The sequence below is a fragment of the Schistocerca nitens genome, chromosome 4, assembly GCF_023898315.1.
Source record: "Schistocerca nitens isolate TAMUIC-IGC-003100 chromosome 4, iqSchNite1.1, whole genome shotgun sequence".
NCBI classification, from domain to species: Eukaryota; Metazoa; Arthropoda; class Insecta; order Orthoptera; family Acrididae; genus Schistocerca; species Schistocerca nitens.
In genome coordinates this window covers 353,221,168-353,240,093 of record NC_064617.1, presented here as the reverse complement: position 1 = coordinate 353,240,093, position 18,926 = coordinate 353,221,168, and the positions used below count along the sequence as shown (strand labels likewise).

General features: G+C 41.3%; 1 protein-coding gene across 1 annotated transcript in view; it reads right to left on the bottom strand.

Annotated features, from left to right (window-relative positions):
• Window positions 1-18,926, bottom strand: part of LOC126251847 (RAB11-binding protein RELCH homolog) — a 121,964-nt gene that overhangs the window by 34,629 nt on the left and 68,409 nt on the right. The window contains exons 9-15 of the mRNA XM_049952523.1: window positions 16,617-16,757; window positions 12,382-12,546; window positions 9,558-9,720; window positions 7,847-8,003; window positions 7,619-7,742; window positions 1,843-1,971; window positions 1,361-1,656 (exon numbers count right to left, since the gene is read on the bottom strand). Of these exons, the coding sequence (XP_049808480.1) occupies window positions 1,361-1,656; window positions 1,843-1,971; window positions 7,619-7,742; window positions 7,847-8,003; window positions 9,558-9,720; window positions 12,382-12,546; window positions 16,617-16,757 (1,175 nt within the window). The remainder of the gene's footprint in view (window positions 1-1,360; window positions 1,657-1,842; window positions 1,972-7,618; window positions 7,743-7,846; window positions 8,004-9,557; window positions 9,721-12,381; window positions 12,547-16,616; window positions 16,758-18,926) is intronic.

The following is an 18,926-nucleotide window of genomic DNA, read 5'->3' as shown; positions in this document are numbered from 1 at the left end:
TTGTGCCCCAAAATAAGGAAAATCCTCCTCACCCCTTCCACAGCAGTATTCCACCACCCACCAAATCTATGCAATATCCTTGTCCATGCCTACTCCATCGTTGATTCCACCCCATTGCCTCAAGACCCATATCCCTAAACAGATCTTGATGCAAGACCCGTTGCATACATCCTCACATTACCGTCTGCACCAGTCCTGTCACAGGCATCTTTTAAACCATCACAGGCAGAGCCACCTGCGAAACCACCCAAGTGATCTACCAACTAAGTGGCAGATATGGTGTCACTTTCTTCATGGGCATGAAGACTAGCAAGCTGTCCGTCTAGATGAATGACCATCGCCAAACTGTGGTCAAGAGATAGCTGGACCACCCAGTTGCTGAACATGTCCAACATGATACACTTCACTTTAGTAACTGGTTCACAACCTCCACCAACACAAGCTTTTTCTGGAATGCACAGATGGGAACTCTCCCTACAACATACCCTTCATTAATGTATTCCCTTATCTCAACCTTTGGTGGTCCCTGTCCTCCACCTATCTATCCCCTTCCCCTGTTCCCACTCCAGCACTACTCACACCTTCTATCCTGCCGATGCACCTACTAGTCTTTCCTCCTCCTCTCCTTCCCATCATTCTCCTCCCCACTTCACCCCCTTTCTCAAGCACAGCATCCCGAGACTGTACCTAGTGGCCCTATCCTACCTCCCTCACTGCCACAGGCAGCACAGCACCTTCTCCCACCCCTGCCTGTTATCTCCCCCCTCCCCTCCCTGCCCCATGCTGCCTCCTTACCCCCACAACCCAACACAGCAAATTGCTGCTCACATCAGACGCAGACACAGTCAAACCCCAGTGCCCAAGAGATAGTGGCCCTGTGTGTGTGGGTAGTACTTGTGTGAACGTGATTCAGTGTGTCCATTATGTGGTGAGTAGATCTTGTTATCTGTTTATGAAGTTTTTCCATGTTTAAGACTTGAAATAATTCATTAAGTCTTCATCTTCAGTAAGTTCTGTTAACAATATTTAAAGCAGAAAGATGAACACACATTTTTAAAATTACCTTGTGGTATCCATCACCGAATATTCAGTAACTGTGATACAGTTAACACATGCGCTTTGTGAGATCAGTGGATTACTCTAGAGGCATTTTACGTATAGTTTTATTATGTGGGTGCTCATGATGAAGGCAATATATCAAATCAACAAAGTGGTAGAAAAGGCCTTTCAATCACAATGTATAAGATTTACAAGCCCTACATCACTATCTCACACTACAAAATTGTGGTGACAATATTTTACAGTAAATTAGCAAAACTTTTGTACAGAATTGTGAAGCAATGTCACTCCACAGACTTACAAATCTTGGTCATTTCCCAGCGTCACAAGGGCTGGCACAACACGTGCAGCCACCAGCTTCTCGCCAATGGCTGGCACAGTTACTGCAAACAGTGCAGCAGCTGCACGTCTTACTGCAGCTCTAGGGTGTACGACTGCCTCCCATAGTGCTCCCAGAACATCATCACGGCAGTGACCCCCATCTCCACCGACACCCACGCATAGCAGATGCACACTCATTTCCAGACATGTTAAGGGAGCTCCACATGTTGGCAGGGCACATACAAACCGCTGCAGCACTTTTGCCAGATCTTCATCCTGAACATTTTTAACAGAATGAGATTGTAGATCATTCAACAGTAATGAGAGAGAACTCAGTTTATCTGAAACTATGAAATTCTCAATGGCATTTGATGATAATTTCTACACAATAGCTAATAAAGCAGTGAAAACAATATAATACAGCATAGCATTCATTACAAAAGGAGTTGCAGAGTAACTTACCTTCAAAGGAGCTAATACTCCAACAATATAAACAGGTACAATTGCTAATGGTGGATACATATTTCCATTCCTAATATCGGTTAATGATACTTCTATATTCTGTACACGTTCAATGAAGCATGGTTTAACCTAAAATTATACAATTTTAAACATTAATTTAAATTAATTCAAATTAACAAATTTTCTTGAGAGTTACAAAAATAAATGCTGTACTGTCTGCAACAATCATTTTTTCAGATCTCTTTTCATAACAAATGTCAATTTCCATATCAAAATCACTACACAATTGTATTTGTTTTGAGATTACAGTCCTGCTGAGTTTTTTAACTGTCATGTTTGCCACTGATTGTTTTTTTTATTACAATTTTCACAAGTGCAATTTCAACCTTTCATCACATCAGAACATAATGCATGAAACCAGCATATTTTTGACCAGTAAGGTGTACATTGCTGATATGTGCAGAAAGCACAACTCTAGTTTCAAGGGATTTAATTCTGCACATTGCATACCAATGATTATATGACAAATGTTGACATGATCTACAGAGGCTCACATCAATTTGAATCACTTTATTGATGTTGACAACAGTCGTCTTTTAGCACTATACCACTTTAATAATGAGCAAAGTTTGAAACTGCAGTTGCGGAAATTGTAATAAATAATACAGTCAATGGCAAACATGTCATTTAAAAAATCATGTTATTCATCACCAACAGAAGAGTCTGCATTATTAATATATAAGCAGTCTTCATGTCTTCCAAACTCCTGAGACCTGACAAAGGAGAAATACGATTCAAGAAAAGTTGCAGGAGCACACTATAAGGAGAATGGAGAAAGTAGGGGCAAAAACATAGTATGATGAACAACACAGTTAATGGGACTCCTGTACTTGAAAAGTGTGACAAAAAAATTAACAGGCAGAGATGTAGCCTTTGACTTGTCCTGCATTACAGTACATATTTTGTACAGAATGTGACTTAACAGAAGCAAATAAAACTACAACAAAATAAAATCTTGACTAAAGCTTTCCATGCATCTGTAATTTGACAAAAGAATGTCATTAATGGGATTGTATGTTGGTAAAACGATGTGACTGAAGTTTACAGAGACTTCAGCCACCTGTATATTGTTTCTATCTGAACAAGAAATCAGACACTAGAAGTCCAGCATGGAATAACAACACTACTACTACAATAATATGGAAAAGATAGTCAGGTCGTAGTGCCCAGAGAGACATGGCCCCCCCCCCCCCAAACACACAAACAGTGTGTGTGTGTGTGTGTGTGTGTGTGTGTGTGTTCTGTTTCAAAATTCTTGTAAGTATTATTAAGTTCTGGTATCATCATATAGCCACGGCCAATTTTATAGTACATACAATAATGTCACTATCTGTTCAAGCCATATGGTGTGACATATCATCTCATCTGGCTTAAAAAAATAATCTCTCTCTCAGCAGAATTAATATGCTTCCTGGTAATCTTTTCAGTCACAGTCAGTGTGCTCCCTGCTGCCGTTGGATAAGCAGCTGCAGCAGCAAGTCGTATACTCCTAGCTCACTCATTTGTTACATAGTTTAATTCTTAATTTCTTTGCATGTTTTTGGTACTTGCATTGTTTAATTCATAAATTTCAGGCGTATTATAGTATTTGAGAGTTGTAGCATCGCGTTTTAGTACCTGAATAGTGTAAATTCGCGTAGTCGTTTGTCTTCTGTTTTTGTTTTGAACGGCCAGTGTCGGTTGGTCACAGTCAGTGTGCTCCCTGCCGCCGTTGGATAAGCAGCTGCAGCAGCAAGTCGTATACTCCTAGCTCACTCATTTGTTACATAATTTAATTCTTAATTTCTTTGCGTGTTTTTGGTACTTGCATTGTTTAATTCATAAATGTCGGGCGTATTATAGTATTTGAGAGTTGTAGCATCACGTTTTAGTACCTGAATAGTGTAAAATCGCGTAGTCTCCTTCCGCTGGCTGAAGCCAGAGATAAATTCTGCCGAAATTTTTACAAAGGTACAGACGGTGTTTAGAAAGGATAGATTGCATGCAACCGGTGGTGGAGTGTTTGTCGCTGTTAGTAGTAATTTATCCTGTAGTGAAGTAGAAGTGGATAGTTCCTGTGAATTATTATGGGTGGAGGTTACACTCAACAACCGAGCTAGGTTAATAATTGGCTCCTTTTACCGACCTCCCGACTCAGCAGCATTAGTGGCAGAACAACAGAGAAAATTTGGAATACATTTCACATAAATTTTCTCAGTATGTTATAGTCTTAGGTGGAGATTTCAATTTACCAGATATAGACTGGGACACTCAGATGTTTAGGACGGGTGGTAGGAACAGAGCATCGAGTGACATTATACTGAGTGCACTATCCGAAAATTACCTCGAGCAATTAAACAGAGAACCGACTCGTGGAGATAACATCTTGGACCTACTGATAACAAACAGACCCAAACTTTTCGACTCTGTATATGCAAAACAGGGAATCAGTGATCATAAGGCCGTTGCAGCATCCCTGAATATGGAAGTTAATAGGAATATAAAAAAAGGAGAAAGGTTTTTCTGTTTAGCAAGAGTAATAGAAGGCAGATTTCAGATTACCTAACAGATCAAAACGAAAATTTCTGTTCCGACACTGACAATGTTGAGTGTTTATGGGAAAAGTTCAAGGCAATCGTAAAATGCGTTTTAGACAGGTACGTGCCGAGTAAAACTGTGAGGCACGGGAAAAACCCACCGTGGTACAACAACAAAGTTACGAAACTACTGCGAAAGCAAAGAGAGCTTCACACCAAGTTTAAACGCAGCCAAAACCTCTCACACAAACAGAAGCTAAACGATGTCAAAGTTAGCGTAAGGAGGGCTATGCGTGAAGCGTTCAACGAATTCGAAAGTAAAATTCTATGTACCGACTTGACAGAAAATCCTAGGAAGTTCTGGTCTTACGTTAAATCAGTAAGTGGCTCGAAACAGCATATCCAGACACTCCGGGATGATGATGGCATTGAAACAGAGGATGACACGCGTAAAGCTGAAATACTAAACACCTTTTTCCAAAGCTGTTTCACAGAGGAAGACCGCACTGCAGTTCCTTCTCTAAATCCTCGCACAAACGAAAAAATGGCTGACATCGAAATAAGTGTCCAAGGAATAGAAAAGCAACTGGAATCACTCAACAGAGGAAAGTCCACTGGACCTGACGGGATACCAATTCGATTCTACACAGAGTACGCGAAAGAACTTGCCCCCCTTCTAACAGCCGTGTACCGCAAGTCTCTAGAGGAACGGAGGGTTCCAAATGATTGGAAAAGAGCACAGGTAGTCCCAGTCTTCAAGAAGGGTCATCGAGCAGATGCGCAAAACTATAGACCTATATCTCTGACGTCGATCTGTTGTAGAATTTTAGAACATGTTTTTTGCTCGAGTATCATGTCGTTTTTGGAAACCCAGAATCTACTATGTAGGAATCAACATGGATTCCGGAAACAGCGATCGTGTGAGACCCAACTCGCTTTATTTGTTCATGAGACCCAGAAAATATTAGATACAGGCTCCCAGGTAGATGCTATTTTTCTTGACTTCCGGAAGGCGTTCGATACAGTTCCGCACTGTCGCCTGATAAACAAAGTAAGAGCCTACGGAATATCAGACCAGCTGTGTGGCTGGATTGAAGAATTTTTAGCAAACAGAACACAGCATGTTGTTATCAATGGAGAGACGTCTACAGATGTTAAAGTAACCTCTGGCGTGCCACAGGGGAGTGTTATGGGACTATTGCTTTTCACAAGTCGGAAGTTCCATGCGGCTTTTCGCGGATGATGCTGTAGTATACAGAGAAGTTGCAGCTTTAGAAAATTGCAGCGAAATGCAGGAAGATCTGCAGCGGATAGGCACTTGGTGCAGGGAGTGGCAACTGTCCCTTAACATAGACAAATGTAATGTATTGCGAATACATAGAAAGAAGGATCCTTTATTGTATGATTATATGATAGCAGAACAAACACTGGTAGCAGTTACTTCAGTAAAATATCTGGGAGTATGCGTACGGAACGATTTGAAGTGGAATGATCATATAAAATTAATTGTTGGTAAGGCGGGTACCAGGTTGAGATTCATTGGGAGAGCGCTTAGAAAATGTAGTCCATCAACAAAGGAGGTGGCTTACAAAACACTCGTTCGACCTATACTTGAGTATTGCTCATCAGTGTGGGATCCGTACCAGATCGGGTTGACGGAGGAGATAGAGAAGATCCAAAGAAGAGCGGCGCGTTTTGTCACAGGGTTATTTGGTAACCGTGATAGCGTTACGGAGATGTTTAATAAACTAAAGTGGCAGACTCTGCAAGAGAGGCACTCTGCATCGCGGTGTAGCTTGCTCGCCAGGTTTCGAGAGGGTGCATTTCTGGATGAGGTATCGAATATATTGCTTCCCCCTACTTATACCTCCCGAGGAGATCACAAATGTAAAATTAGAGAAATTAGAGCGCGCACGGAGGCTTTCAGACAGTCATTCTTCCCGCGAACCATACGCGACTGGAACAGGAAAGGGAGGTAATGACAGTGGCACGTAAAGTGCCCTCCGCCACACACCGTTGGGTGGCTTGCAGAGTATAAATGTAGATGTACAAGAGAAACTCTCCATCACACCGCCTTCGGATTTAGTGGTAAGATGGACCAGTGGGTAGCCCGTCAAAAATGGGACACAGCTCAAGTATGAAAACAGGGAGAGAGAAAAAAAGCAAAGTAGAAACTGTGAACAGTCCAAGGACAAGAAGTGAAATATAGAGCAGCCTGAAACAGAAACGGCGTTGTAGTTAAGTGGTGACAGTGTTGGGCTGCGAAGAGGGCAAGCCATGTTCAAAACTCTCTTGCGCCATTTACTTTCATCTTATTTTTTCACAGCATTATGAACTGTCCATCCCGTCATTGAAATGTTTGTTCTCTTTCTGTAGTCTTGGCAGTTGTCATACTATACACTGGTTACAGAATATGAGTCATGTGGTAAGATGACGTTACTGTCGCATGTAAATGTGATGCATAGTGAGAGCAAGTGAGATACCACATAGATATCTCACAGAAAAGGAAAAACAACAAATAAACAGGTGTGAACTACGTTACAACAAAGGAATTCAAGAGTCAAAGCTTCCAAAATGGAATGCAACTTCAAAAACATATGTTTGACAGAGCACAGAGAAACCACGTGATTGTGAAGCTATTGTGTTGATTTGTTGCGGCTTATGTGACAAGCTGTCATGTTTTCATCATTTCCTTGGGAGTGAGCACATTCACATTCACACAAACACCTAAATCTGTGAGATGAGGAGGCTTGCTCTATATTGCAGTACTTGTTCTTGGATCATTCAGTTTCTATTTTGCTTTTTCCAGTTTCCATGGTTGATGTGTGTTCAGTTTTTGATGGGCTGTCCATTGAGCCCTCTTACCACCAACTCTGAGGGGAGTTTCCCTTGTTAGTATCTGTAATCTAATTTGTTAGTGTGAATTCATCTTACAGCAGTATCTGTTTGCCAAATAATTTATGTATTCAGTATTCTCATTTGTTAGTGTGAATTCATCTTACAGCAGTATCTGTTTGCCAAATTATTTGTGTATTCAGTATTGCTTAAAGCCAAATAACAAACCAAAACATAGCAGATGCCACTAGAATCTGTTAAAAAAAAAGAATATATTCAAGGCATTTATTTTTTACCTGCATCTTCAAACAAATTCATATGAATTTTCTAAAAAATAAAGTATATTATATATGCATTACACAGACCTTCTGTCTTATAATAGAACTGCCAAATCCACTGCATAAATCTCTAAATAACTTCACAAAGCCAACGACAATATCATCCCTCATGGTTTCCATACCTTGGACAATATCTAAAACTTCTGGTATCCTGCAAAAAGAGAAAGTACACTGTCACACGAAGTACAATCAAAATTAATAAACAACTATCGATAGAACATTATATTAAACAATGTCTGATTAATTACAACTCACATCTGTGCAAAGATCCATTCTAGTTCTGGCCATTCTTCATACCATTCTTGGTCAACATATGCATCAAATGCTCCCAAAACCATTGGTATTTCATGCTTGCTATCTAGAAATGTTGTTGGGTTGGTTAAAGCATGCCCTGCCCTAAATGAACGAGACCCTGCAAAAGAAAAAAAGGCGAATAAAAAAAACTAAGCAACAGTATTACATTTTTCACACAATGGAAAATCCAGAACGAAATAATGACAACATTATGAAATGGGTAGATTGCTACTCACCACATGGCGGAGACATTGAGCCGCAAACAGGCACAAGTAAAAGACTACTAAACATGTTAGCTCTTGGCCAGGAGGGAGAACCAATCTGCATGTGGGTGGTGGTGATGGTAAGGAGGAGGCTGGGGTGGGATGGGGGGGGGGGAGGGGGAGGGAAGAGCATGGTATGGGTGAGGACAGTGAAGTGCTGTTTGTAGGAGCATACAGGGACAATGTGGACAAAGATTGGGGAGGGGGGCGGGGAGGGGGGAGTGGAAAAGAAGAGAACTAGAACGACTGTGGGTGTATTTGTGGAATAGAAGGCTGTGAAGTTCTAGACTGGGGAAAGAGAAGGGGATAGGTGGCTAGAAGACAATTATTATCAAAGGTTGAGTCCACGAGGGTTACGGGAATGTAGGATACATTGCACAGAGAGTTCCCACCTGCGCAGTACAGAGAAGCTGGTATTGGTAGGGAGGATCCAGATGGCACAGGCTGTGAAGCAGTCATTAAAATGAAGAACATTGTGTTGGGCAGTGTGCTCAGCAACTGGTGCTGTGTTGGACGAGGTGCTCAGCAACTGGGTGCTGCAGCTATTTCTTGGTCGCAGTTTGTCAGTGGCCATTCATCTGAGCAGACAGCTTGTTGGTTGTCATGCCTACGTGTGATCTAAAAGTTAAGTTGCAACTACTGTGCTTCGTTCTATGTGGGCATGAAAACTAACAAGCTGTCTGTCCGCATGAATGGCCACCGACAAACTGAGACCAAGGAACAGCTGGACCATTCAGTTGCTGAACACGCTACTCAACACAACATTCTTCATTTTAATGACTGCTTCACAGCCTGTGCCATCTGGATCCTTCTTATCAACACCAGCTTTACTGAAATGCACAGGTGGAAACATTCCCTTTCTATGTTCCATAGCATTCCTGGCCTCAATATTTGTTAGTCATTGTCCATCACCCACCTATCCCCTTCCCTGTTCCCAGTCCAGCACTACACAGCCTTCCATTCCACAAGTGCACCACACTTTTTACTTCTCTCCTTTTATGATCCCCCACTCGTCCTTGTTTTATGCTCCCACAAACAGCACATTACCGTCCACACCCGTACCCTGCTCTTCCTTACTCCCATTGCCCAGATTAATTCTCCCATAACATGCAGTAGCTTGCAGTTTGGCCTTGGCAGACAGAGACAATGGTCATGTTTGTGTAAACTGAATTTGCAAGAATGTGCACATGTATGTTGTCTATTTCAGAAGAAGGCCTTCTGGCCAAAAGTTTATCCATTTAATAGTCATTTTGTTGTGCCTGTCTGTGACTCAACATCTCCACTGCAGGCTGAGTAGCAATCTATCCTTTTCATAATATTACATCTTTAATATTTACAGACATTTATCAACATGAAAAATACTTTCTTAAAATTTGAACTGATGTAGAACAGTAATATTTTCTACTTACGAATGGAGCTCGCAGCCTGAGTATCTAAGGTCTCTAAGACTGGATTTACTGCTACTACAGACATCACAATGTAAGGCACCAGAGTCTTTAGAACAATTACAGGGGACAGAAGGCGTTGTTCTGCGTTCTTTTGCATTGCTGTCCCTGGAGAATTTGGTGCGCTCTGAGAACAAAACATAATTTCTTTAACAAAATTAAAATTAATGAAATACTTCATTAGTGTCTAGGAAGGTTTTAGAGTAAATCAAATGAATGTCTTGAGCATAATAAAAGCATATTACAGAATCACGTAGTTTGTTGAACACAGGAACATCCGGTACTGCAAATGATGAATAACAGTTAAAAATGGGAATCACGTGTCAATAATCTAAAGGTTTATGTCTCTCCACTTAGTCTTGAAAGTTTGCTTTGAAACTTCTGGCCATATTATGTGTATGACAATGAAGTTTACTTGCACAACATTACAGATTTAAATCTGAACAGTTCTTTCCCAGCGAAACTGATTGGTGAGCTGGTTCTCAAGATAGAGGAAGATAAAGACATACCAGAATAAGGATTCTTTTGTGTGTGTGTGTGTGGGGGGGGGGGGGGTCTCACAATGTAAAATATTATACAGGTCATCTCCACCTGCCCAAAATGCATGCCAGAGAGAAAGAGACAAGAGAGAGAGAGAATGCAAATGTGCAGGCTAACTAGCCCCCACCCCCTATACATGGGTCTCATCCATTTAGGGCAGATCATGCTTTAGCCAACCCAACAACATTTCTAGATATCAAGCACAAAATACCAATGCTTTTGGGAGCATCTGGTGCATATTTTGACCAACAATGTTAGAGGACCATAATTCCCAAATATGGTAAAGGAATTTTTGTCACACAGTCACAGTTATGTTTTTATGCAATTGGCTTTGAGCACTTCAAAGCCAATTCTTAGATCAACATGCGGCACAGCAGATCCATAAAACTGTCTGAAAAATAAATTCATTTTAAATACTCACAAAGATACAACTGAACTGAGTACTGCAAGAATGAAAGCTGCAACTAGCATAAAATTAATGCAACATAAAATTAATTCAGCATTTTCATTAGTTTAGTTGCAGTCTATGGGTTCAACTGCCATTTTTGACATAGAAATGGAAGAGGTGGAACAATAATATCTCACTATAAGAAAAAAGAACTGACACACAGCTGCTGCACTTACTGTCCCAGTTCCATTATTATACCAGGAAATACAATGAAGCAAGAGTTGCCATGCTTTTCAGACAACTGGAGGATATCATGGTGAAATGATTTATACCATTTTCAAGGAATACCTACATACTTCAATACCTCCAGGATATTTTGAATAGGCATGATACTGGCTTTACTACATTAATGATCATTTCAAGATTTACCAGTTGAGCAGCAAAGGCATAAACACTTTTATCAAAAGGACACAAGAGAAAACTGGACCTGAGAGATGTTCAACACTATTGATTAAAAATAAAATTTCAATGAATATGGCACTGAGTTTTATAATAACACTCTGCCAAATAGAACACTGCATTTTAAGCAAGAGAAGTCTAACAGTGGGCAAATCCATGAGTACAGAGTAACTGTTTTACATACGATCAAGCTGATTAGCTATAAATTTTTGGCACTTGAAAAAACCTACTACTATTATATCAATAGGATAGTTGGATTTACCAGCAGTATCTTGATATCTGGCATGCACACTCTGGACACAAAGCTGACAAGTTGATACAAATTGTGCTTCTATGCCGGCATCAAATAAGAAAGGAATGACTGGCACTTCACAGAAATGCTGAAATCTATAGAAAAGGTCATGTCCTTCCATGTAAGTCCTGTAACTGTTGACATTTATGAGAGGAAGCAAGATCATTTCTGGAAAAAAAAAAAAAAACCCACCCACCTTGATGGGAAAAAAAACAACAAAAATTGCAACAAGTGCTATCTGTCACGTATATACATATGCTCCAATCACTATTCAGTTTTGTCATCCCCTACAACTTCAAGTCCAAGCCAGTAGTTTCTACACTTGCAGAATAGACGAAATACTCTAGTGTTTGGAAAAAGTCATTGGATAAGAGTATGTTATTAATTATTTTTATGTGGTACTCACCTTAAATAAAAATTGTTATACCCAAACATCACTACAATTTTTTGCATCAGTTCAACAATGTGTGTATTACAACCACAAGGGGCATTTAATAAATAATGCAACACAATTTTTTTCCTGAAAACTGGTTGGTTTCATTCAGGATTCCAGTACACCATATTATTCTTCACTCTTTTGACTACAATACCCTATTTTAGAAGGTAATCTCTGTTCAATGCAGCAGCCTTATGCCATCTTACTAGGAGGAACCGTGTGCCTGCATGGTAGCACTCTACCCATCAATGTCAGAGACAACATCCTGCTGCCTCAATAACTTCCCCATCATACATGTACAGCTTCCTGCAGAGTTCATCCTTCATTGGGTCAAACAAATGGAAGTCTGAAGGTATGAGATCCAGGCTGTAGGGGTGGTGAGGAAGAATAGTCCAATGAAGTTTTGTGAGCTCCTGTCTGGTGTGCAGACCTTTGTGAGGCCTTGCACTGTCATGGAGAAGGAGAGAGAGAGAGAGAGAGAGAGAGAGAGAGAGAGAGAGAGAGAGAGAGAGAGAGATGTCCCTCTCAGAGAATGATAAGCAGAGGTTCCTTTTGTTGTACTTCACGGTGACTTCATGTATATCCATCTTAGTTGTTTGTCAATACACTTTAGCATTTTGCAGTTTATTTGGAAATGAGAAAGATATGCCTAATGCTCATAATGTTCAATTACCTTCACTTGGATGTGAATCCGCTGAAGAAGTCTGGTGAGAAGATGTGTATGCAGTCGTCCTATGTCCAGTGACCACTGTGCCAGGACTGGAAACAAGATGTTTGTTGTACTAGCCACCACACTTGCTGCTGGATCATCCAATGCAGTCATTGAGAGCTCCTCACACTGGAAAAAAATTTTTTTTTACTGTTTGCGCACTCAGCTGAGTAATAGCTGATTCCACAGACAACAAAAAATATTTAATGAAATCTATATGATAACCATACTTCTATAGAATCATTCTCTAAGTGTTTTACTACTTACCTGTCTCATTATTTCTTATGATATCATTTCCATGTTATCAACTTGTAAACATAATGTAATAACTAAAATCTCAATTTTTCACTGTTTATGGATTACAAGACTTCACTAATTTTTCACCTTTCATCTCAAAGTACAGATGTATTTTTTTTCCCTTAAAGATAGGACTGAACCCTACACTGTTGTACTAATTTTTAACATGACAGTTGCGTTTGCTTATGAAAAATAGGTTCAGTGCGAACGACAAATCAAAGCCTGAATAAAACAGGTTTTACAAAAAAATAAATAAAAAATTAATAACTTCTTGAATGAGTATTGTTGGTTGTATCCATGTCTTTTATATTTACACAATGTGTTTTGTACAACATTCTCATCTGACCAGTTTTAGATACTGTAGTATCACATATCATGTGCATTCATGTGCCAGGAGATCTGATGATTGGATAGCAACCAGAGTGCTTTTCTGATATCATGATGAAAAAGAGAATCCCAAACTGATGAAAAGTCCAATACAATCACTATCCTTAAGCAGGAAAACCAATCAATGAGTCAATATACAAGCTTCTTGAAAAATAGTCATCTACAAAAAGAAAACTCTGCTATAACATTTGAGAAAATTCTGATTGAAAAGCTGCCTTTTGCCCAGAAAGAAACTGTACAGACCATATAACATCACTCATGACTTACACAGAAACAGGCTTTCATAAAAATTTGAAAACAACTAAATTTTTAGATTTCTCAGCAGCTTACAATACAGTCAGGAGACAGCATCTTCTCTACAAACCCATTCAAATAATCCTATACACAAAAACAGTCCAACTTTTAACAGCATGCTTGTCACCAGGTTATTTTGGATCATACCGGGCAACAGCCTAAGCTCTTCAAAGATGCTGAACAATGGACTACCTCAGGGATCTGTCTTTGTTCCACTGCTGTATAATTGGTACATCTACCTAAACTAGAGCCTAAAACTAGAGCTCTTAAGTTAGGATATGCCAATGACTGGATGCTGGCAGCAGGACAGCAAAATTTTCAAGAAATGGAAGCCATCTTAACATTTGATTTGGTGATAATGGGAACATACTTTCAGAAGTGACAACTGAAACCAAACAGCTGACTTTCATTTGTGTGACAGAGTGGTGAACAGACAGTGCCCCTACTTCATCATATTCAGCAACCAAAATATCTAGGAGTCATATTGAATCACCCACTGCCTTACAAGAAGCATCGAAAGTGTGCATTAGGAACAACATCCCACACAAGTTGTGGTGGTGGTGGTTGTTGTTGGTTGGTGGGTGGGTGGGTGGGTGGGTGGACTCTGCTGCTGAAACTGTGCATTTCAGCACTTTGACTAGTCTACACAGAGAGTGTGTGTGTGTGTGTGTGTGTGTGTGTGTGTGTGTGTGTGTGTGTGTGTGGGCGTGCGCGCGCGCACGCACACGCACACGCGCGCACACACACACACACACACACACACACACACACACACACACACACAAATGCTTGATGCACAGCTGAACAACATAATGAGAAATATCAGTGGTACACAAGGCCAATCTCTGCCCATACTGCACCACATTCCACTCTCTGGCTTTCAATGAAAAGCAGCTCTTCTCCATGAGTTTAAATGAATACAAGGCAACCCACAACTATCTATATGTCAAGACACAGTTTTCCTAGATATAAATTGGCCTCTATGAGGAAAACCATCCATGAAAACAGCCACAGAATTGCAGGATACACCTCAATTAAATTTAACCCACTCGCATGAACCAGATTGGACAGAGTTGCCCTCCGCATTGTCAGGACTTGTCCTGTATAAGAAAGAAACACACTGTCTTCAACAAATCGTGCAGAATATGGACAACGATTAACATAACATGCACCAGTCATGGCAGAAGCACAGACTCTCTTTTTCTTATGTGATTGTGGAGGAGCCAAGGCAAACCATTTGCCACACTATTACAGAATGTCCCAGCAGGGCATATTGTGGAACCTTCAATGACTTCCTGATAGCTATGAATGATGTAATCAATTTTATTAAGATCTTAAATGTATGTCTGTAAATTACATGTGATACTGTTGGTATTTTATGTAATATTATGCTTAAAACCCCTACAGTAAATAAATTTACATGATATTGTTGTTGTTGTGGTCTTCAGTCTGAAGACTGCTTTGATGTAACCCTCCAGACTACTGTGTCCTGTGCAAGCCTCTTCATCTCTGAATAACTACTACATTCTACGTCTATTTGAACCTGTTTACTGTGTCCAAATCTGTTTCCTCCTACACTTTTTATCTTCACACTTCCCTCCAAAACTACATTGATGATTCCTTGATCTCTCAGAATGAGTCCTATCAACCAATCCCATTTTTAGTCAACTATGCTACAAAATTATTCTCCCCCCATTCCTAATCAGTACTTCCTTGTTAGCTATGTGATCTACCCATCTAATACTCGGCATTCTTCTGTTGCACCACATTTCAAAATTTTCTATCCTCTTCTTTCCTGAACATTTTATCAACAAGTGGCCAGCCAAAACAGCATTGGCTACATTCATATTATTTTTCTTTTATATTTTTATGTATACTCCATGAACAGCACAATCTCTAAGTCATTCACCTACTTTTTTTTATTTTTCTTATAATCTTAACCCAATTTATTTTTTTCTCGCTATCTGCCTGTGTTACACTTTTGTAAATTTATTCTGAATATAACATGTACTTAACTTACGTCAAAAATACACAGACAATCTTATCTACAAAGCTGCATCATCAACAAAAAAACATTTCAATCATCAGTTTCTGTGATAAGTAACCCTGTTTAATGTAAGAAGATTAATTATTTTGAGTCAGCCATGACTACTTTCATTTCTTGTGGTTGTTCAACTTCTTTCTAATGACTTTACCTCTCCCTGTAATATTCCTTCATTCATTGTTTCCTTATCCGCTGAAAGAACTCACATGGTACTTAAACCTATTGTAATCACCTAACACCTATAATGAGGAAACTGATTTTGACCTCCACAAATTCTTCCTTGACTTTACAGATATATTTGTGGGTACTGAAACACTTTACATGCTCATCATTTTCACCACAGAAACATTTTCAGGAATGAGGTCTTATTCAGAAACATTAAAGAAACTCATGGAAAACTGCAAGGGCTAATGGTAATTCTTGTTATTGTTCATCACTTGCCCTTCACCTGAACAGAATTCATGCCATATTATGTAAATGAAATTGACATAGCCTCTTGGTATTGAAATTGCCTTTCTATATTCAAGCACAATAACTGAACACTACGAAACAGCTCAACATTGTATCTTAGCAGTACTTTATTTTTTGAAATGTTAATGACAGACTTAAGGAAGATTATAGAAAATCCCCAGATACTCAGAATAAAATAAAACTTCAAATTGTGGAATACTTGGACTCAAGGGTGTAAACTCTCTGAAACTCTAACACTATATTAAACAGCTCTTGACTTGAGCAGAATTTAAAAATATGACAGTGGTCTGTATTAAGTTAGATAAATTATTTGTTTGAAGAATTTGGTAAATAACAGCTGCCAAGCAGTAGAAGAGGAGCTGTCACTTTTTTTTTCAAAATAGCTATTTTCTTGGTATGTCCTGTGTATAACTCTGTATACAAAAATTATTTATGATACACAGATAGTGGTACAGATTTTATTTATCTGGACAAGTCACATTTTAGTTATGATTTTGCTCCACTTAGAGATGCACAATTTATAAATAGACAACACAAAATCAACAAGTTTAGAAAAATTAGTAATTGCAAATCATGATTAACACCTCCAAGTCACTTGTTTTTATCTGTAAGCTATATTTACAAATATTACAAATATAACTGCTTCCTTTATTACAGTAGTTATGAATGGTAAAAACAGTGAAAGTATCTAGCTAACCATGGTTACCTGAAAATATTTATCTTTATCGTCCATAAGCAATATAATCAGAGCTAAGCTTCTTACAACACTTTCTCTCACTGTTTCTTCTTTATCCTCCAGCAGCATTTGTTGCAACATAGAAAGCATTAAGGAGTTACGAATGGAACTCTGAAATCAAGTAAAATGTCTTGTAGTGTAAAACAGTTTTCAACAGCGTAATTGCTTATCAAATTATTTAGATAATTAAATTTATAAAAAACACTTTCAAACTATTCTGCCACTACATCTTGACGTCCTGCGGTTCACCCAAAGTAAAAAAAGTGTGTGCCTGGATCAGACAAAAGCACAGTTTTGAACTAAGCCAGTAAATTAATTTCACTAAATAATTAAAACTGTTTGGGTGCAGTAAAATACAATAGAAAATGACAAGAAAAACGCCATTTACCATTAAAATAGGCTGAATGTTCCCATGATGATGATACAAACTTTCAGAATTGGTGGAGAAGGGCAAATTTATTAACATGAGCTTCAGGATCTTGGTCCGGCAAAGGGCAACATGAAACTTATATGCAAAAGAACAAGAGAGAGTGAGAATGGGAGTGGGAAAGAGAGAGAGAGAGAGAGAGAGAGAGAGAGAGAGAGAGAGAGAGAGAGAGAGAGAGAGAGAGTGGGGGGGGAGAGAGTGTGTGGAGTGGGAGAGTGTGTGGAGTGGGAGAGTGTGTGGAGTGGGAGAGTGTGTGGAGGGGGAGAGTGTGTGGAGGGGGAGAGTGTGTGGAGGGGGAGAGTGTGTGGAGGGGGAGAGTGTGTGGAGGGGGAGAGTGTGTGGAGGGGGAGAGTGTGTGGAGGGGGAGAGTGTGTGGAGGGGGAGAGTGTGTGGAGGGGGAGAGTGTGTGGAGGGGGGAGAGTGTGTGGAGGGGGAGAGTGTGTGGAGGGGGAGAGTGTGTGGAGGGGGAGTGTGTGTGTGTGTGGGGGGGGGAGATTGTGGGGGGGGAGGAGAGTGTGTGTGTGGGGGGGAGTGTGTGTGGGGGGGGAGAGAGAAAGTGTGTGTGTGTGGGGGGGGAGAGTGTGTGTGTGGGGGGGGAGAGAAAGTGTGTGTGTGTGGGGGGGGGAGAGTGTGTGTGTGTGTGGGGGAGAGAAAGTGTGTGTGTGTGTGTGAGTGTGTGTGGGGGAGAGAAAGTGTGTGTGTGTGTGTGAGTGTGTGTGTGTGTGTGTGTGTGTGTGTGAGAGAGAGAGAGAGAGAGAGAGAAAGTGTGTGTGTGTGTGTGTGTGTGTGTGTGTGTGGGAGAGAGTGTGTGTGGGGGGGAGGGGGGGGAGAGTGTGCTTGTGTGTGGGGGGAGAGAGAGTGTGGGTGTGTGGAGGGGAGAGAGAGTGTGAGTGTAAGGGGGGGGAGAGAGTGTGAGTGGGGGGGAGAGTGTGTGTGTGTGGGGGGGAGAGAGTGTGTGTGTGGGGGGGGAGAGAGTGTGTGTGGGGGGGAGAGAGACAGAGTGTGTGTGGGGGAGAGAGAGACAGAGTGTGTGTGGGGGAGAGAGAGACAGAGTGTGTGTGGGGGAGAGAGAGACAGAGTGTGTGTGGGGGAGAGAGAGACAGAGTGTGTGTGGGGGAGAGAGAGTGTGGGGGGAGGAGAGAGAGAGTGGGGGGGGAGAGAGTGGGGGGGGGGGAGAGAGAGAGTGTTTGTGGGGGAGAGAGAGAGTGTTTGTGGGGGAGAGAGAGTGTTTGTGGGGGAGAGAGAGAGTGTTTGTGGGGGAGAGAGAGAGTGTTTGTGGGGGAGAGAGAGAGTGTTTGTGGGGGAGAGAGAGAGTGTGTGAGGGGGGGAGAGAGAGTGTGTGTGGGGGGGGGGAGATTTGTTTGTGGGGGGGAGAGACAGAGTGTGTTTGTGGGGGGGAGAGAGAGAGTGTATTTGTGGGGGGGGGAGAGAGAGAGTGTATTTGTGGGGGGGGGAGAATGTGTGTGGGGGGGAGAGAGAGAGTGTATTTGTGGGGGGGAGAATGTGTGTGGGGGGAGAGAGTGTGTGGGGGGGAGAGAGAGTGTGGGGGGGAGAGAGAGTGTGGGGGGGAGAGAGAGTGTGTGGGGGGGAGAGAGTGTGTGGGGGGGAGAGAGTGGGGGGGGGGAGAGAGTGTGGGGGGGAGAGAGTGTGGGGGGGAGAGAGTGTGGGGGGGAGAGAGTGTGGGGGGGAGAGTGTGGGGGGGAGAGAGTGTGGGGGGGAGAGAGTGGTGGGGGGAGAGAGTGTGTGGGGGGAGAGAGTGTGTGGGGGGGAGAGAGTGTGTGGGGGGGAGAGAGTGTGTGGGGGGAGAGAGTGTGTGGGGGAGAGAGAAAAGAGTGTGTGGGGGAGAAGAGAGA